At 38.8% G+C, this 21,408-nt stretch overlaps 1 protein-coding gene across 1 annotated transcript in view; it reads right to left on the bottom strand.

Annotated features, from left to right (window-relative positions):
* The window catches only part of VWDE (von Willebrand factor D and EGF domains), a 34,686-nt gene extending 19,210 nt beyond the window's left edge, over nt 1-15,476 (bottom strand). The window contains exons 1-8 of the mRNA XM_067561718.1: nt 15,431-15,476; nt 13,817-14,073; nt 12,778-12,867; nt 12,500-12,644; nt 11,545-11,759; nt 5,696-5,904; nt 4,183-5,177; nt 3,073-3,209 (exon numbers count right to left, since the gene is read on the bottom strand). Coding sequence (XP_067417819.1) covers nt 3,073-3,209; nt 4,183-5,177; nt 5,696-5,904; nt 11,545-11,607 — 1,404 coding nt within the window. The 5' untranslated portion in view covers nt 11,608-11,759; nt 12,500-12,644; nt 12,778-12,867; nt 13,817-14,073; nt 15,431-15,476. The remainder of the gene's footprint in view (nt 1-3,072; nt 3,210-4,182; nt 5,178-5,695; nt 5,905-11,544; nt 11,760-12,499; nt 12,645-12,777; nt 12,868-13,816; nt 14,074-15,430) is intronic.
* Between the last annotated feature and the right edge of the window lie 5,932 nt (nt 15,477-21,408).

The following is a 21,408-nucleotide window of genomic DNA, read 5'->3' as shown; positions in this document are numbered from 1 at the left end:
AATGTGTTTAGACTTTATGGAATGCTCTTAAGTTGCAGCATGCATTAATTTCACTTATAACATCTGTATCCCGTGTCGTAAGGTATTGTTTGCAAAAGATCCCCAGTGCTTACCTTGGGTTAGCCCTGAAGAACATATAGAGCTTGCTTATTGTAGAAGCTTCTATTACTTTGGAAATGTAAGATTGTAACTTAGTTGTGTATGTATGTTTACCAACTTTAACCTTGAAAGTAACTCATTTCCTTTTCCAGTATAAAAAACCTTTAGACAGTTTATTACAGGACTGGATACAAGCGTTGTCTTTGGTGTGAGAGCAAAAGTTCAACTGACTTGGGGTAAGCGACTGGTCCTTTGGGACTGGGAGTAAACTGAATATTGCTTTGATCCTTGGATAACGGACCATCTGTCACAAAGTTAAGCTTACCCAGGTGGCAAAAGAGATTGGAGTATCCAAGGGATCTGTCTGTGACTCCGTGTTAAGGCTCTTATAGCGCCTGAGGAGTTTACGCTTGATAATTTGTTGGTGAAATCAAAGTATAGAGCTCACAATAAATTTGGGGTTTGTTCCCTGTTTCCTAACAGTCTGCCCTGAGGCTGGTACTCACATTCTTGAGTCACAGAAGGGCAGCTTGACAACAACTAGATGCATTATTCGTATGACCAGATGCACATATCACATAGTTTAATAAAAAATATAATAGTTAAATACACTGAAAGAGATGGTACACAGTGTATCTGAATTAATTTGTTTTTACAAAAATATTAAATATTTGTGACACAAAAAATAAGCTCACAAAAATCTCTTCTGCTATAAAGATGGAATTTTTATCTTGGGTCAAATTTAACTTGATTATTTAAACAGCTAATCTTTTTCCAATATAATTGGGCTGTTATTTTGCTAACTGGTTTTTTCCACATATGAACTATTTTGGTTCTGATGTAAAGATATTCTGTCTTTATTCGCTTCCTTTTTTACAAGGAATGTGGCCAGAATGGATTTATCTGTAATTACACTGAAGGAAAAAAAGCTAATAGAAATATTAATAAAAGTGCAATTTTGACAGCATTTATCCTCATAACCTTTGAAATGTGAAGCAGACATTTTCCACAGTAGTCTTTTGTTACCAGTCTTGGGAATTTTGAGATATGAATTTGCTACAGAAACATATTGAAATTTAAATTTAAAAAATTACAAAGCCAGATGTCAGGGCTATTGGGACAAAGTATGTTCCCAGGTCTATGTGCATGTACAATTTCTGCAAATCAGACTGAATCTTACTCAGTATTTTGCTTCTTTGGGCTAAACTGTCTCACCCCCTATCAAACCTGAGTAAATTTTTCCAGTGGATTTGTGTAATCATAGATTCACTGGCCATGGCCCCCAAAATCTCCTGCTAAGGCACAGATTGCTGCCTTACAGAGGGGAGCCTAGCTGCTCCTGCGAGTGTAGCGTACTCCTATGTAGGATCCCTTTAGTCATATTTGTTTCCTTTCTGCTTTTTATCAGGTTTGACACATCTGGGGAATAGGGGTGTATTTGGCTTTTCTAACCAGAAGTGAGAAAGTGAAGAACAAGAATTTTTGTCCTGGTTTAGCTAAATATTTCTTCATTAATGAGGTGCCTGCTAAATGATTCCTCTGTGAGTTGCCGGAGCAAGTAGGTCTGCCCCAAACCACAGAGGGGTTGATTCTAATGGACCAATTTCACACTATTATATTTTTACAGACCTCAGTGGGTAACTCCTGAATTACACCACTATAATCGTACAGGGCAGAAAAAAGAATACCAATACTTGGTATTCTCTGGACAATACCTCAGATTCCCCCTCAAGTTTGATCCTGTACAGATATTAGCAGGGATGCTCATTTTCTAACTATCCTCAAGTTAGTGTTAAGCGTGTCAATAAAAGTGATTTGTAATAATGATTTTGTACCCGGGAACAAAGTGTGCTACCATAGAGGGTGTTATAACAGAAAACCTTGCCATGAGGTGAGAATGAGACATTTCAAACTGTGATAAGCAATCTCTCAATAATTGCCTCACTGGGAACTTGATCTGAAGGGCTTTTAATCTAATGGAGTGTACATTTGCTGTTGACTTTCTCATTTCAAACCAACATGCAGATAAGTGGATCCATGTTGTGCTCAAGAAATATCTATAGCCGGCATTCTATAATCTGTCAAAATAATCATAGCATCTGAAGGAACTAGTTGAGTAAAAGTTTCTTATCTCAATAAGGACAGTTTTCCACTGAACACACTCCAAACAAAAACCACATAAGTGAAAAGCAATTGTACTTTAGAGCTTTCTTAGTCTCTTGTCCAAGATCAAGAGGCTAACTCTTGACTGCAGCATGACTACTTCAGCATGACTACTATTCCAATACTTAATGAATTAATCAAGTGTCCTGGGCAATTCCAGAATTCAGTCTACCTAAATTCCTCCTGTAATTTAATTAGCATGTGTTACAGTATTCTTAATTTCCTGTCCTAACTGATGTGTAGTTCTGCTCTGCATTATTAAATAGCTGCTGTATTTTACCCCAGAGTGATGGACAGAGTGTGGTAAAAATTGCACCTCCATTTTTATAATAGAAACATTATATTTCAAAATGCAATTACAAGCATCCGGCTCCAACCTGGAAAACTTAGGGGTGTCTTTCAGCTAACTGCCTTGCCCTCCAAATAATGGGATTCTACTCTTCTCTGTACGCACTTTTCTTTATTATTATCTGGTCATTACCGAAAATCCCCAGCATAGGGTTGCCCTTGTATAAGAGTATTTCTCAGCATGCTTTTCTGATAGGTGGCTACTGTTTCCTGTTATGTCCTTCTCAGATGTTAAGCATTCCTATTATGTTTTTTATTTCTCTTACCATTTAGAAGATGGTAGACTTGTAATGAGTTGAGCGCCTACTGCAAAGTGCTGAGTATATTTGTTCTCAGCTTCCATTGCATGACTGGGCCCTGTGTATATTAATATAAATGCCCTTTATTCTGCCCAGGTAATTAGAAATTAATTCCAGTACTCTGAAAAGTTCAAATATAAGTATTACTGTATAACTGACATACTTGTAGTTTGATAATTTCACATTTCAGACTTGGTGACTCCCTGAATCCTTGGCCAAAAGCTCTCACAGATGTGCAGTCATACTGTCGAACATCACACAATCCATCATTCTCCAGAACTGTAATTTCTGGAACCTGATCTTTGAAGTAAAGATAATTTGTTGACTTACTTAATTGATTAACACACATGTAAAGCATAATGCATATCTCAGTCTATAGCAATGCATCTCTTAGAAGAAAGAGTAAACAATATTGCCCTGCCTGGGCTGTCTTCAACATTTCATTTTGATGGCTTAAAATGTTAAATGAAAATTCAGATATAATTTTAGAAAGCCAGAAATCTCCCATACAGCAGATATTGGAAAGAGAGATACAAATACAGTACAGTATCTTGTAGATCTAAGTCAGAGATCCAACCAAAGAAAGAAACTAACTGGACAATTTTATAAATTTAAAATAACAACCTTTCTAGATTAGCTCTACTTTTGAAAATGGCATATTGACGGGGGCGGTGTGGAGAGGGGGAATTTCATGCTGCTAAGAAGTGGCTGGGCACGTGCTGGGTTTGCTTCTCATTTATAGTAAAATCCCTTTACACTCTTCTGGCAGTGTAAGGTGTAATTGAGAATCAGGCCCTAAAATCACAAATGATAGAAACGAAAATGGGTAGGGAAAGGAGTCTATAGCCCACTCAAACCTAAATTGTTTTGTTTCTGATACAGATACTCCCTAAAATTGTTTGATCTGAGGGAAGCAGCTCCTTCAAAATGAAAAGTATTCTAGTGCCAAATTAACAATCAGGGTCCTTAAAGAAGTTAAAAATAGGGAATGGATATGTGTGACAGCTCTCCTTGTCAGAAGAATGTGTGAAACATGCTACTCTCTTCAGCTAATAGTCTACATTGTATATTCAGTGGGTGGTAAATATTTAATTTGGACATGCCAGAAACTGAGTCTGTGGCTTGTCCTTGGGAAACAAGGAGGCAGGATAGATAACAAACATAGCGGTTTTAAACTGGAATGAAGTTGTGGGATAATGTGGGATAATGAGTAGACCCAAGCAAAAACCCAAGAACATTATGAGAGGAAATCTTCCTGTATAGTTCAACTTACCAGACAACACACTGCAGTCATAGGAGCTAAAGCCTTGAAAACAGGCACAGCCCCATTCTACACAGTGTCCATTACCACTGCAGAGATTGGGGCATTTTAATGATAAGAGAAGGTCTTCAATTGACCCCTGAAATCCTTGTGTGTTGTAATTTATTTCTTCCAAAATCCTCTTTTCACATTCATTCTCTAACAGGGCCATGCCTGCTTCTGACCAGCTGAGATCATCCTTCAGCAATAAATCTTTAACACACATATCTACTGTATCCTCTATCCGTCTGCCAAGAAGAGCAGTGCAAGATCTTCCTATGGTGGAGTTAGCTATTGTCAGCTTGCACAGTGCCAAGGCGCTGGACTCAGTGAGGCCAGAAGGTGTGGGCCAAGAAGGAAAAAACTCCTGGTGCATGTCAGAGGAGTGGTCCTCTGGAAAAAAATAGCTAAACCCCTCCAGGTCCATTTGGCTGAGACTTTGGAATGGAAATTCAGAAAGGTATCCATAATAATCCTGGCGCTTCCATCTATTTCTGACAGGCTGTCTTTTGTGCAGGTGGCTATCATACTTCTGTTTATTTCTTCTACTTCCCAACCTTGATGAACCTTGTTTTTCTGTTCCAGTGTCTCCCTTTGAATTTGCAGAGACAGCTGTATGTGCTAGGGTTTGTGCGTGAAGGTTGGTTTGATTAACAGATTGGTCTTCTCCTGGCAGAAGAGCAGAAGAATCATTTTCATGTGAAGATGCACGTCTGCTTAAGCTCCTGATAAAATCAACAGAGCTAAAATACTCAGCAGTGATATCCAGACCTGGTATTAAAGAAACAAACATAACATTTTCACTTTCTTTGCAAGATGAAGCAAATTCTGCTTGAGAAACAGAATCTAGTTTATTCACTGATTGATATAATCCAGCATCATCAACTGTACAACTACAGAAGGGTGTTTTCTTGGATGAATTTAAAGAACCTGGTGTTTTGTCAAACAAACTGTCTCCTGGTGAAATTCTATAAAAGAAGAGAAAAAGAAAAATGAATACCCTGCAAATTGTTATATTATTTAATTCCTTTATTTTAGTGTAGAAATCCACAGTGTTGTTCTACACCACTGAACCTTAGATTATAGGAATTATACTGTAGACACTGAATATCACCATATAGCCTTCCAAAAAATTAAGGGTCCTATTTAAATTGGAAAAACATGAGAATAAATTTTGACAATATGATTGAAATGCATGAATAAATGTGTTGGTTTGTGCAGAACACTTGGTTATGTTGTTTAATATCCTTTTAACAAATACTAAATAGCAATTAATTCTCAAGCATTAATTTGTCACATCAATAATTACTGCCATAGGATACTTAAATTTCTATAGTTTCTTTCCATAATTAAATATCAAGCAATAAAGTTAGGAAAATTTTGTAGTAAGACAAGTTTTCAAAGTATGCAGGGGAAAAGCTGAATTAAAAATGAAGACATTTCTACTGGGGATTGATATCTGATTGAAGTAAATGATCTTTCTTACCTCCATTCATTAATAAAAGTAAGATGATCATTAGAATTCTTTGGGATTTCGACTCCATTCAGAGTGTGGTAGTCATTCTCTGCATCTCCATCGAATGTGCCACAAAGTCCTAAAGTGTTCTTATAATCTGAACTGGGTGCCCGGAGAGTCACACTCATTCCCCATTCGCTCACATCAGCACGAATGAAAGCTCCAGAAGAAAAGAAGATCTAAAAATAGATCAATGCTATTACCATAATAGGACACAACTAATTGTTAGGCATAAAAGATAAGATAGAAGGGGAAACAAATAGGTAAGTGCCAGATATACTGCAGTTAAATTCTACATTTAAGTAACCTTTCCAGAACTATTTTTATATTGTATCTCACAGTCAAACCCTACACGCAAGGGTTTCATGGCCACATAATCTTCATGATTGTCAGCTATATTATACATTGTAGTCCTGTAGGACTTCAAAGTTGTTAGCAGGGATAAAATGGAGGACCAACTGGTCCAAAATCACAAGGAGTCAGCGATCAGATGGACACGGAGAAGCTCAAGTCCCTCCCTGTATGTTGGCACTAGGAAGAGGGGAGATACAGATGCCACCAGAGAATCACCTTACACTGTAGGGTCACCCTCAATCTTCTTGTAGCTGGCTATTCTGGCTTTAAGGCTAGAATCTGCTGGCAAGATGATGCAAAGTCACCTTCTACACCTGAGAAGCTGGACCTAAATGTTCCAGAATACCTCATGAGAATCTCAAAGTTTTATTATTTTAGTTTAAACCTCTCTGCAATCTATTTGAAAAGGAATTATGTGTTTTAAGAGTAAAATCTTCAGATAGATGTAATAAGACATTTTCATAGGTTAATATGGCCAGAAGGGACCATGGTGATCATCTAGTCTTATCTCTTGCATAACACAGGCCAAAGGACTCCACTGAATTAATTATTTTTTGAACTAGAACATATATTTTAGAAAAACATTAAATCCTGATTTAAAAATTGCCAGTGATGGAGAATTTACAAGCCCTGATAAGTGGCTCCAAAGGTTATTTATCCTCCCTATTAAAAACTTGTGTCTTATTTCCAGTCTGAATTGGTCTGGCTTCAACTTCCAGCCACTGGATTTGAATAGGGACAGTCTTTCAGTAGCTAAAGTGATAATGCTTTGCCCATATTTTTTTTCTTCAATGCTAAGCACTATTTTTGCTAGTTTCATGTGAGAAATGCTTTGTTAGAAAAAAGTTGATAATTAAATTGCAACAAGCAGGTAAAGAACATAATCATGCATCATTAAACTGGTTTATCTCTTCTGTAATCAGAAACAGTGAGATCTAGGCAAAAGGAAAAAGAGGGAAGCTTGTACATACACAGAAGAGCAAAAAATGTTACTCTTGCATGGAAGGTAGTGGTAGAGGAGGTGACTGGCTTAGTAGCTGAAGCAAGGAACTTCAAGTACTTTACAACTCCAGGTTTTCACTCCCAGTTCTGCCATTGACTCCGTGAGTAAATTTGGGCAAGTCAGTTAGGGAAATTGAGGCACAGAGAGGCTATCTGTAGAATGGGGACAATGAAACTTATCTACCTCATAAAGGTCTCCTCAGGTTTAACTGATTAATATTTGAGGTCCTCAAATGAAGTATGCAACAGAAATGAAAATCCAACCACTTTTATTTCAGTGCCTAAACATGGATTTTGCCACCCACATTTGAAAATGTTGATCTTGGTTCTTAATTTACTAAAATTGTCATGCAGCCGGTTTATCTAAAATTATGAAGTATTGAGGGCTAAACATTTTCTTTGTAATTCAGGCTTCAAAAGATAATCTCCTTTGGATATGTGTATGTAACTTCCAATAGCAGTGGGGGAGTTATACATGTGTTCTGGGAGGATATTATACCCCTTTGATTCAATGGGATTAGAGTTGTAAAACAGGCTTTACTGTACTGTTTCACTATAGAAGATAACACAGGCTTTAGCAGTATGAATGGGCAGAAATACTTTCCAAAATGAATAGCAAATAATATTTACCACATACCGTGACTTTTCGTCCTAAATAGGATTCAGTGATCCTGACATTGCTTCCTGTTTTGTCTCTACTCTTTACAGATAAATGTGGCTGTGACTCATGTAGCTGACCACTGCACATGTCAAATGCAATTATATCATTTTCTTCTTTGGCAACAAAGCCACAGTTACATGATGCTGGGTAGTGAAGGCTGCCACAGTCCCACTGGCGCACATGAACTTCAAAATCTCGAGATGTGCTCTTATAGAGCACAAATGTTCCCGTTTTAAAATTATCATACAATCTGGGAGCAAAAAAAAAAAAGCATGTGACATCATCTTCATCTTAAAGTATAATAAAAAGCTGTTACATTATTTGTCAAAAACTTTGCTTCTAAGATACAAATTTCTAATATTTTCTTTGCATTAAGTCTGTTTCCTTTACAAAGTTACCTCCATGCACTAAGTAAGCCAAACATTAAAGTTAAAGACAAAAAATAAAAATAGAAAACACCCCTTTTTGTTCTAGATATCAGCATAATGACTTGTTACATGGAGACAGTTGTAAATCAAAAAATTAAAATAGGAGAAATAAGAGTATATTAAAAAGTAGACTTAACGGAAGCTGCAGAACAACATCCGGCAGGGTAGAAGGATGGGCAGGTGGCATAGAAGTGGGGAGTGTATGTATGTATGGAAAGAAAGCCAGGAGAAGAAGAAGAGGGGTTACATCAGAAGATGCAATGTCAACAGAAGCACTCTCAACCCTTTGATATGGGAGCAGCCGCTGTATGCCTCTAAGGATTAAACGATTTGAACAGGAGGAGGTTGAAGTGTGAGGTTGGGGTTTTACTGAAGTGTGTAAATACCACTTTCAAAAATGGTTTAGAGGATCACAGACTTGGGTAAGGGTCTGTTTGAACATAAACAGCAATGGAACAGCAATATACATATTCTTGAAGAATCAAAATAGGTTAAGATTAAACACAAGTTGTGTTTTTTCCCTCAGGAGGGAACTTTCTGTTCCTAGAAGATAAGCATCTAATTCACTGGGATTCAATGAAACAGATGGAAGATTGTTTGGTACCTAACAATATCTTAGGACATATACAGTGTCTGATATTTAACAATGGCATAAATGTTGTTTGATTTTTGCTCTATGCACAGTGACCTGGTAGACACAGTGCATATGAGGTTGGGATGGCCACCCTACCAGATTGCAAGGTATTAGCTAGTGATTCATTAAAGGAAAACTGCCCTGTACTTCTTCTTTCCAGCTTATAAATAAAGAGGTTGCATTGTTTATTCCAAACCACCAGCCTCTCTCTCTCCTTGGCACCATGCTTTCAGGAAAAGAATACCATTAGAAATCACAAACAAGCCCAATTCTGCAGTGACTCAATGGTTAAAATAGCCACTGAAGACAAGACTTCTGTGAAGCTAACTCCCACTAAAGTAGGAATGACAGAATCAAGCTATTTTGTCTATTTTTTTTATTGCTAGTAACATAAGGCCCACTATGATGAACATGCTAATAAAATCTTTGATCATGTGAGACTGTGCTGCAATACAGTCAGACTGAGGGTAGGAATCTCCAGCGGTCCAGCCCCAATATATGCTGTAGGGCCATCCTGTAGCTGACCCAATCCTGGTAAGAGTAGATGCATTTCTCCGTTCCTATATGGGGTTCACTGTGTGGCTCCATACTATGAGTGGACCAACATCTTTGTTTGGGAGCCACATGTTCCCAACTGATCAGCCCTGTTACCCTGACGAGAACCAACAGGGAAGTTTTTCTCTGTGGTGCTCAGGAGACATATAGTTTCTCCTGCCTGGCTTTCTCTGCTGCTTTGACCCTCCTCATGCAGTGGAAATACCTTAGAAGACGGAAAAATACAACAAAACTTGAACTAATTGAGGACACGTGTGGGAAGGATTTGTGGTGATATATGAGAGGCAGGTGGACATATGAGTGGCTCAAACTGCATTCACCCACACAGCACTTTGCTATGTAAATTATAGAACCTTGCTAGGAGACTGTGCTGTTGGCGTGGCTGTTTTTTGCCTCAGCCCCTCTTGTTTGGCCAATCCTCCTGAAATGTGTGTGTTTTATTTTACACATGTTACCATTAGGTATGCATTACATGTGTGTGTCTATATAGATATATATATATATATACACAGAGAGAGCGCCTACAGGTAGCCACCATTACTCCCCTGGCATGCTCTACAGCCATACTTCACACGGAGCAATACCATTTGCTCCAGCATCTTGCCTTTAGAAATACAAATAGTAGCAGCATTACTCTGACAACTGTACAAACTGAAACATGCTTATCTCTATTGTTTTGGGGATGAGTGTGTGGAGGAGAGGGGAAAATGTACAATAAGCAATTTAACAGTTGCTAACATAAGCTCATGAAATCACTTAAAATTAAAAGTATCAATCCAATGATTACCTGCCATCAAATGTAATTATATGTGGGTCAGTAAACGAGTAGCAGTAGGCAGAGGGAAGATCCTTTACTGTAATCTTAAAAATAAAGAGATCCATAGTAAGTAATTGTTGTTAAGTCAGGCAATAATTACATATCTACGTACTAATACTAATATCACATATTAGTTACTGATCTTAAAACACTAGTTTGCTTTATAATTGGGGAAAACACTATTACAGTGGTCACGGATTCTGTGACTACCAGAGACCTCCTGAAATTAATCTTTTCAGGTTCCACCTCGTGACCTCGAGCTGTGGAGCAGAAACTAATAGCTTCTGGGAGATGTGGAGCTCTCAGGGGACAGCAGCTGTCAGCAGCTGCAGGGACCCCCAGCTCCAAGCTCCTGGGCTGGTGGCAGGGATCCTGCAGTTCTGAGCCGCTGGCAGCAGTACTGATGCCACCGGCTGCTGTCAGCTGGGGTGTGTGGCAGGGACACTGAGGCAGAGCCAGGTCAGGTGGCAGGGACCCCACGGCTTGGAGCTGCTAGCGGCAGCAGAGGCCCCGCAGCTGTCAGCCAGGGCAGGTGGCAGAGACTCTGCGGCTTGGAGCCACCGCTGCCCCTGCTGCTGTCAGCTGCCAGCGGGCAGCAAGGACCCTGCAGCTTAGATATACGTGCTGGGCTTGGAGCTGCAGTGGGGGGACCCCAGAGCCCCAAGCTGGTGCAGGTGGCAGCCTTGCAGCTCCAAGCCAAGGGCAGCAGAGGGACCTCAGAGCTCCAGAGACCTTTCACTGCCCATGGCGGCTCTGAGCTTCGGGGTCCTCTACCGTCAGTGGCGGCTCTGAGCTGCAGGGTCCCTACCACCCATGGCAGCTGATAGCTGGGATCTCTGGAGATCTTAGCCACCAAGGGGGGACCCCATAGCTACGAGCTGTGGGGGGGAACCCGCAACCCCAAGCCACAACAGGGGACCCCAGCCTGGAACCCCCCCGTTCCTTGCTCCGCCTCCTCTTTCCTCCTCCTCAGCAGCTCCTAGCTGCCCCCTGTTATTTGTAGTAAAAGTCACGAACAGGTCATGGCTTCCATGAAATTTTGTGTATTGCCTGTGACCTGTCTGTGACTTTTACTAAAAATAACCATGACAAAAATCTTAGCCTTATTTATAATCAATCCATTCATCAAATCTTTTTCCAAATTTCATTTTTTACTATTCTCAGTGGCTAACTTTAAAATGTCAATATTTCTTGAATTCAAAAGACAAACAGTTGCATTCAAATGAAAAATTTGAATTAGAATTTACATTAGAAATTACAGTGTAACTCAACACAGCTCCATTAAAGCTAATGGTGGTTCAACATTTTATACCAGATGAGGTGCTGGTCCTATATTTTTAAAAATACTTTAGTGTAATGGTTTTCAACCTGTATGCCTTCTGGGATGTAGCGGTTCCACAGGAAATTGTCACTTAATATAGGTTCCACCATAATCTGGGTAACTCTGTCTCCATCCTGAACAAAATCGGTCACAGCAGTGAAATGAACAGTAACCTGGCTACAGGTTCCATTAATGCAGGGTTTCTGAAGAAGATCCACATGACAAGAAGAAAGAGCCAAGTTTAAGCCTAGCTGCTCTTTACCTGTTTTAATGAAAACCAATCATTAGTGACTCAGAGTAAAAATCAAATCAGAAGATTTTTTTTTCCTTTAGCGTTTGCCTAGATTTTGCTGGTACTGTGTAAGTAAATGATGAAAGAGTAAGGCCTTCTATTTTCCTGATATTTTGGTAATTCAAAAGCTATCTGGATCTCCAGGCACAGATAAGCTATTGGTCTTGGATTCTATATCTATAATCTTATAGTTTGTTGATGTTACACAAAACCATAGGTCCAATCCTAGTCTTTCTCCATGCAAAACTTCCATGGAAGTCAACAGGAGTTCTGCTTGACTGCAAGAATAGTATAATAATGGCTAAGAGTAAAGACCACAGGACTAAGTGCTATAATAATTAAGAACAATGTAATGAGCCAAGGAGAGAATCCTTAATACTGAATTTTCTTGCACTGCTGGGACAAAATTAGTGATGTGCTACCACTGGGCCCAATCCTGTTCCCACTGAAGTCAATGGCAAGAGGCTTGATGGACTGCTCATAGGAGTCAATTGAAAGCCTCCTATTAATTTCAGTGGATGTTGGATCAGGCCTTTGCTTCCCAAGGCCTTGAATGGCAGCGAGTTTGACCTCTGACGTTTTTGTGCTAATCTATACTATAGAACATATCAGATAATTTGCCACCGCACCAAAACAATCTGAAATCTAGAGGGAAAGTTTAAAAATACATATTCAAAGTGGGAAACAGTAAAAATTAGGACAATACTTACCTTGATCAATAGTATTTAATTTTAATGAGATTTTGCAGTCATTTTCAAGTTGGCTAAATTCGGGACAAGGAATAGGAATTCTACTTTCTATTGTCAGTCTGTATTCTTTCCCATCTTCTGATATATTAAGTGACTCAGGATGCAGCTGGAATACAAAATAAGCATGCTAAGAATGAAAAATATTTACTTGTGACTCTCTTACTGTGTGAACTACAGCAATAACACAAAATAGCATTTTCTGATGCAATACAGTAAATATTGTTTCCTTTCTAAAATACCTTAATGCCAGCAAAAAATTCACTGCTTTCAACAGGTGGGCTTTGTATATCTGGTTTTTCCAAGAAAAAGGTAGAACTTCTACAGAAGATCTGTGAATGAAGGTAAAACAGTTATAATAGAACAACAGTTTTTTGGATGGCCATGTGGCCTATGTAGGATTGGCAATTTACCATGACTGTACCTAAGCAACTGGCCTTCTGATTGGCTCCCAGTGCAATGTCATTACCAAATAGCCCAGGTAAAGTGGTAGCCAGACACACAAGGAAATGTTTTATAACCTTTTGGGGGATGGGAGGGACGAGAGGGAGCATTAACCCTCATTTTAACATGTATGAGTAGAAAGCATCTTGTTTTTTAGGGACCAACACCTTTGTTTTTATAAAAAGTACTAGGGGATCTGAAAGCTTGATCCTGCTCCCACTGAAGTAATGGGAAAACTTCAATGGTTTTAATGGTGCAGGATCAAGCCCTTAATGTTCATGAGTAGACAAGTGTTTCACTTTACATCTAATCAGAAAGACAGAGCCTCCAACAACATACTGCCCTGAACACCATATTAGGGCAGTGGTTTGTTACTAATTCAGTAGAAATGCTTCTTACTGAATCACCAGTACCATCTGCTGCAGCAGCTAGGTGTTACAGGCTCTTATCTACACATTGATCCATCCCAAACCCTCTTAATTTACAGGATCTGACAAACAGTAGAAGATAGCAAACATGAAAATTCAAGCTTGAATAAATAAAATTAGCTAACAGGAACACAATTCACTCTGTATATAGGCCATGGTGGCAATAATCACTACTGATGTACTCACGAAGTTTCTGCACTCATATTGGCATCACTGATATAAACAACAACTGGAGGCACAGTACTGCTGTCAAGAAAATTCATATAGAAAGATGTTGGTAGGTACCCTGCCTTTAACATTTACTGTTGCTACTTGCTGAGCATATATGAAATGATAGGTTGGTAGATAAAATGGCCATTGAGGAAAATAATATATTTACAAATATACCAAAAGATTGTATTAAACATACCCTATCTCCTAGTCTGAGGTTTATGCCATCTAGTTCTAACCGTGAGAATGCCTGGACTGTTGTCTCTTGTCTCAGTTCTTCTTTGATGCCTTCAGAAGAAAGCCTGGACCAAGTTACAATAAATCCCACTGAACTATGTGTGAGAGGAACATCAAAAGTACATCTTAAGTAAACACTGGTTTCAACCAACTCTGCCACAACTTCAAGTGTACTAGGAGGTGGTGGTGATGAGGATGGAGATGATGGAGACAGTTTACCTACCATAAAACATACAATGTACAAATAAAAAAAACCATAATTTGTTAATTTCATTCTGAGGAGAATCAATATTGGTTTATGACTGAAATCACATTGAGAAAGTTTAGACATCAATTATAAAAGCAAGAACGTTTACACTTCCCAAATATAGGTTCTTTTGCATTACATTTTACAAAGTCAGTGAATGAAGAAAACAGGTGAGAACCCCAACAAGAAAACATGTATCTTTTCTTTTTACTAGTTATTAAAATAAGAAAAGTCCTTTTTCAGATATTGATTATTCATAGACTGGTGCGAAGGGTGAAATAATTAAAGAAGATTTGCTTCCCCCCCCTCAGAACATTTGGATAGCAAAACTACCACTGCCTTTTTCAAGAGATGGGAGGGGAAGAAATGGAGTGAAATAAAAGGCAACAAAAAAATCTTGCCAGTGAGGCCAAAGTAACAGGCAAAGCAATTTGACTGGCTGAGAGGAACAGTTACTTAGCCTGTAAACAAAATTAGGAATGGTCTAAGAGTAATGGAACAGCATGCAGGCAGTAAAGTTTGCAAGATAGTGGTGCTATTGGGAGCCAGCATTTAGGTGTCAAAAGAATCTGCAAATCCAAGTAACTTGTAAATCAACATTGTTAACCATTATTATTATTTAATACTTGTGTATGGAGTCACAATGTGAATCACATTTTACACAGCAATTATAATCTAAGGCGCTGCAACAGATCACATGGACAGAACTTATGCCTCCAAAGAGTCCCACTGAAAGCATTACCAGACGCACACATGTAACCCCAGATTTGTAAATGCACACTGATAAATAATAGATGATGACTTAACAGAAATATTTACTGCGGGTATGTCTACACTGAAACACACACACATAACCTGCAGCAATGGAAAGGCCTAGACATGCTGACAATATCCCTTTCACTGATAGACATTGAGATGTGTATTTGATATAAGTGCCTGAAAAAGCACTAAAAGGGCAATTTTTATTACAAAACTATTAAACCTGCAAAATAAGTTTAATATTTTAATGTTGTTCCTTTCAGAGTATCTCAGAACCCGGGCTCCAGCCCGAGTGGGAACATCTACACAGCTGACTCCATAGCGTGAGCACAAGTCAACTGACCAGGGCTATAAAACTCACTACCACAGGGTTTGGTTTTTTTTGTAATGTAGGTGCACCCCGAGACATAAGCTGTTTCTTACCTGGTCACTAATGGTGCTGTTTTATTTTCTTCTAAGCAGAAGGACTAGATACTTTAACAACAATAAAAATAAAATATATAACAAAATGTTGAAATTATTAGGTCCTGGCTAGAAAGAAAATCTTGAAAGTCAAGACAAAATACTTACTATTATAGACGCTTTGAGTTTCCACTTCCCCAGGATCACAGGTTTGTGCTTTTGTTTCTGAAATAATAATAAAGATGTTCCTTAAGTAGTATATCTATATATAAATTAATTATACACCAGCTTTCTTAAAATATTGCCCCATTAAGTAATGATAAATATAATTAAGACGCTAATTAAAGGCTAAGTCCTGGTATTTGCAAACAGATCAATCCTCACAATCAGGTCAGATAGTGCAGTGATGGGGGTCAGTACAAAACCCTATGATAGATAGATCAAGTAAATAGGTTGTATCAAGGGGCAGGGGCCCCCCCACAGTCCTCCCTCACTGGCTAATACAGAGACTGCCTTTCAGCATGTACCTTTGGATTTTGGCTAGTGAATACACTGGAGCTAAAGCACTCTCCTGAATCGGGATGCTGCTCTGAATAAGAGCCTAAATACCTTACGGATTAATTCAGACCTATGACTCAGCTGAATTCCATGTAGATGAATTTTGAAAAATGATCTCTCCTACAGTGGCCAAAGATATAATATTTGTGCAGTTGACATTGTCTGCAGTGAGAAAATCTCTCCCGATTCTTAATAAGTACAACAGCAATGGTGCCTTGATTAAACATGAAAATACTTGTGCATTTGGAAAAGTTTTAAAAAGCAGTTAGTCAATTAATTACACTGAAACACTCATGAGTTTGCAAGAATGGGGAGCAGATTATGCTACTCCAAAATCCAGTGTTACAAAGTTAGTATTTGTTTCTCATTTCATACTGGTTATCACTTTTTGAAAACTGGAAGTTTGCAGCTACCAAATGCTAATGAGGAAACAGTACATATGGCAGACAATGCAGAAGAAAAAGCACAAAAGTAAAAACGACTTTGCTTGCATGAAAATGTGACAAAGCTCAAGCCACGTCTACACTAGAGAGCTGTACCAATGCAGCTGCACCACTGTAAGTTCTCCTGTGTAGCCACTCTATGCCAACAGGAGAGAGCTCTCCCATCGACATAATTAAACCACCCCCAATGAGCAGCAGCAGCTATGTCAGTGCGAGACACTCTCACACTGACACAGTGCTGCCACACCAGTGTTCCATCCGTGTAACTCATGTCGCTCACGTCGGTGTGTTTTTCACACCCTTGAGCGACAAATTATGCTGACAAAAGTGCTAATGTAGACATAGCTTCAGGGAAGCTGAGGAAAGAAGTCCTTCACCTTAAGACATGCTTCAGGCTCAGAACACCCATGTAGCACTTTGCCAGCTACTGCTACTACTCTCCTACATCAGTTTTAGCAGTGGGAGCTTGTGCGCCAAGGAAACCACCGACCATATCTCTAATTGTGTCTCACACCCTCTTTCTCCTCTTCATGAAGATTTCATCCAAACAAACACAGGATGCAAAGTTGCCCTGCATGGGTTTAATTACTTGTATACTGAAAGTACAACATTTTTGCTCTCTTTAACCCCAGAAACGAGACTTAATAATTGATCTCTGTGTATAGATATTGGTGCTAATCCTGCGCCACTGAAGTTAATTAAAGTTTTGTCATTGGCTTCAATAGGAACAAATAAGACCAGGCTCATAATGCCAAATTCTGATACACCTATTCCCAAAGAGACACATCTAATACCCACTGATGTCAATGGTAAGGCCTACATATTAACATTATCCTTTTCACTAACAGACATTGAGATGTGTATTTGGCATAAATGCCCAAAAAAGCAATAAAAGCTCAATTTTTAATATATAACTATTAAATCTGAATGATAAATTTAATATTTTAAATGTTGTTCCTTTGAGAGTGTTATAAATTTACCAAATAGCATTAAGCCTTTAAGGTAAATCTACTGTTATTTTTTAGTTCATTATTTTCTGTTTAGGAAAAACTGTCTCTACATTTAATATAATACTATAAATGTATTCCAATACTTAGCATGTTTTATAATATAAAAATAAATGGTATATTATCCCATACACAGTTAGCAATTTGTTTGTGTAAGCTCAGTAAATAAGGTACACTGGGTAATGAAAAATGTCAGTGCTTCAACAGTTTATTTTCCTGTATTTATTTTTTTAAATAAAGCAGTTCATTAATTGTAATAATTATTTCTTCCCTCATGTAAATCAATAAATGTAAATAAATGCATTATGTTTTACTATAGAATTAAAGTACTCTGTTTCCTGATAATGAAAGATTTTCTTAAATTCTTTAATTAAAATGCTAGAATACATTTTGAAAATAAATTTTTACCCTTAAAGTTTTAGTTCAAACAAATACATTTTAGCAGAAGAAACTTTTCTATTAGTGGAGTCATCAGCTGTAAATGGAACTTTTCTCATCTATTAAGTCGTGTTATGAGGTATAGAATCATAGAATATTAGAGTTGGAAGGGACCTCAGGAGGTCATCTAGTCCAACCCCCTGCTCAAAGCAGGACTAACCTCAGCTATATTCACTCTCCACCAGGGCACCTCCTCCTATCTGTTCTGGGAATTAGCTCCTTCCAGGTCCAACACCCTCTTCCATCACTTGTCCATGCAATGTGCAGCACCTCTCTCTGACGGGGTGCTGCCTCTTCATGGGTTGGCCTTCCAGCCAGGTCACCATGAGTTTTCCCCCCTTCAAGGGCAACAAAGTCCCAAAGGACAAATCATCCCAGGCAGTCTCCAAATCCACTACCCCAGTAGCTGGTAGGGGAACTCAGGCCTGCCCTCTACTCCAGGTTTAGCTTAGGGTTCCACTAATCAGCAGCCAAGGTCTGCAAGGTTCCACCTTGCTGACATTTCCCTAAACCTTTTCCTGCTCCGCCTCTCTCAGGCTTCCACTCCATCACCCTTCATGGTCTGGATATCCATGGTTTCTATTCTCCCCCTGGGTTTCCTTCCTTCCCTCACCTATGTCCAGAGAATCACTATAGATTCCCTCACTGAAGCCCTTTTCTGCTGCCATCTTTCTGGCTTTATACTAGGCCCTCCTGTTCCTCTCCGCTGAGCTCCATCAGCAATCCAGGGTTACTTAGGCCACACCTTTGGGGAATTGGGTGGCCTATCTACTTAACTGGCCCCTTCTCAGCCACATGAACTCTTCCTAGGCTAGTGTGGGGTGAATACAGCATCATAAGTTGTTTGTAAAATAATGTGATTTAGAGCATTAGCAGATCTGTATTAATTAAAATAATATATACTATGAGGTAAAATAGTTGTACATTTCCATACATGATAGATTAGACTACTCTGATTTGCTACTAATGCAGTACATTCCAATAAATTTCTATATTCTAAGAGTTTGATATGGTGAGATGTTTTATCTAGGTAACCAAAATCATTTGAATCAGAGTTTTTGTTGAACATGACATTGAAGGCCAAATTTTTAAATTTGCATCTGCAAAAAGACTGACTGTGTAAAACTGATAGTACAATCTAGACCCCAAATTAAGCACACACTTAAGTGCTTTCCTGAATCATGGCTCTGTACTCCTGTGGCTCTGTATTGGCATAGGGATCTGTGCTAGAAAATCTAATTGAAGAGTAAGGGTCCTAGCAGAGACTTCATAATTTGGCCCTTGATGCAGTTCCCTTGGGAACAAACAGGTGGTCTTTACAGGCATTCTACAAAGATACTTTTCCTGTTCTTTTACATGCCATTTATACAAATACATTTGCTATTTGTTGGTGTTTCCAACTTTAAATTTCTTCTTGTATAAAACGCGCATTCTCTCCAGAAAGAAAAATTTAGTTATAGCAAGACAAATAAGGTATTTTACTAGTGGATCAAACCACTAATAACTGATATATGCATAGTTGAATTTCTTGTACTTTTAAATACCCAATAACTAAACAAAATATAATTTTATCTCACCGTGATGTCTCAAAAATTATAGATCTACACTACCAATATTACAAATAGAGCATACAGGAAAATTTTAAAATGTATATTTTCATTTTCAAATGTTTACATTCAGTGAGATGCCAAATCAAGCAGGGAAAACACACATTAAAATAATGAATGCTACACCACAAATGATTAAGAGACATTTACTAACACACACAGATTTTGTAGAATAATAGGATGTGCTTCCTCACCTTCTGCACAATATCCCATGCATCCTTGGGTGGGTTGTAGCAAATAAACAAAGAATTCTCCACAGTTCCTCACACTGACAGGGATTCGGAAAAGGCAGCAGTCTTTTGTAGTGCTGAAGAAAAACTGCCATGTCGCACAAGCTGTTAATTGTTTGATCTCACCAGGTAGAGGCATGGATTCTGACTCCGTCAAAGATAACCAGACAGGGGCTTGCGTTCCACAGTGATTCATCTTTAGTACCAAAGAAAAGCAGTTTAAAATGGTTAATAGGGTATCAAGCTGCTCTAGTGTTTAATGCAAAATGCATAGGTTTTCAATTTTATTGCACCAGCTTTTAGTAAATGGGGAATTCACCTCCACATGGAAAATGTGTGTGGTGTTTTTTCATAGTTGAATGCAATTATACACAAACTAGGTTTAACTGGAAGTGCATATTTTGGGCTAATGTGAAACTTGGGTTTTAGAGAAAAAGTATAGTCTTGTTGTTAAGGCACTGGACTGGGACTCATTCTGGACCTACCACAGGTTTTCTTGGGCCAGTCACTTAATCACTCTGTCCCTCAGTTCCCCATCTCTAAAATGGGGATAATAATGCTTTCCTACCTCACAGCAGTCTTGTTAAGATAAATTCGTTAATGTTAAGAGGCACTCTGATACTACAGTGATGAGTGCCATAGAGAAGCCTATACATACATTTTAAGCACTGCTGTACTTCATCCAACTAATGATTCTACTGAGCATAAATTGCTTTTCTCACCTGAGGGTCCACATAGGGTTTCACTCTTGTCAGTCCTCCTACTTAATATACATGTAAGGCTGCTAGGGAAGATTGTGAGATGGTGTGGGCTGCCATCCCACCAATATGAGGAAGACACCTATACTCTACACCTGCGCATCAACAGCAGACAATGCAATTCCCATGATGTGCAAATGTCTGAGTAATATAGGGACCCACACGTAAGGGTTTGGTTCAGGCTAAAACTGACTCTCAGACAGAGGACATGCTAGTTGGACAAAAAGAATTTTGAAGAATTTTTGGAACAATTTTTAAGGACAGCTCTGCCATTGACCTTTAATGGTAACTGGGCCTACCAATTTGCCCTAATTATGAGTTCAACTGCAAAAAGTGAGTGTAAGTTAATAAGATGTTATAATAACCTAGAACAACAAATATTGAGGGGAAAAGATGCGAAAGAAAGAAAGACCTACTGATACAATTCAGGGATTGTGTTAACATTATGCTTGATAAACAAGAGAAGTGTGGAACCAGAAATCAGTGAACCAAAATTGGTGTGTCTGAAACTAGGCCTACCTGGACCTAGGCCTACCTGCACCCATCACTCCCTTTTGGGGTCCTTAAAGAAAGACCTTTCAGGAGAAAAACTGGCTACTGGAGACAGCTTCACCAGCCCCACTATCTCCTGGACCTTCTTTATCCTAATCCTGAGTAACGCCTGACAAGACTAGACCAAAGAGAAGGAGCCATGTGACACTGCTACCTTCACTGGCCTAGATAAATCCCAACCACCACCTGGGATGCGAGACTTTGTCCCCTTCACCATGTTCCTTTTCCTTCCCTATCTTATTTTGTCTCTTTCCAATCTCTCCTTTTTCCTTCCATCTTACAAGAGTCTGGCTTAGCTGGCCAAGACTGCACATTCTGCAACACTGCAATAAGTCTGTGACCAAGAAGGCAGCTAAAAGCAATGCTCTAAACAGCACGATACTGGTACAAATTTGCCAGGTCTCAGAGTGGCTGATAAGACCACGTACTGTGCCTGTGTTTTTTTCCAACAGTGCGGTTACAAATGAGAGTCAACATCAAAAGCAAAAGCTATATTTTCTATCTTTACTGTTCTTTCCTCTCCCCCTACTGAGTGTGTTTGTCCTGTTTTGTC

Source organism: Emydura macquarii, unplaced genomic scaffold (assembly GCF_026122565.2).
Source record: "Emydura macquarii macquarii isolate MOO-44397 ecotype Brisbane River unplaced genomic scaffold, CSIRO-AGI_Emac_v2 contig_2422, whole genome shotgun sequence".
Classification (NCBI taxonomy): Eukaryota; Metazoa; Chordata; order Testudines; family Chelidae; genus Emydura; species Emydura macquarii.
This window is presented reverse-complemented; position numbering and strand designations above follow the sequence as displayed.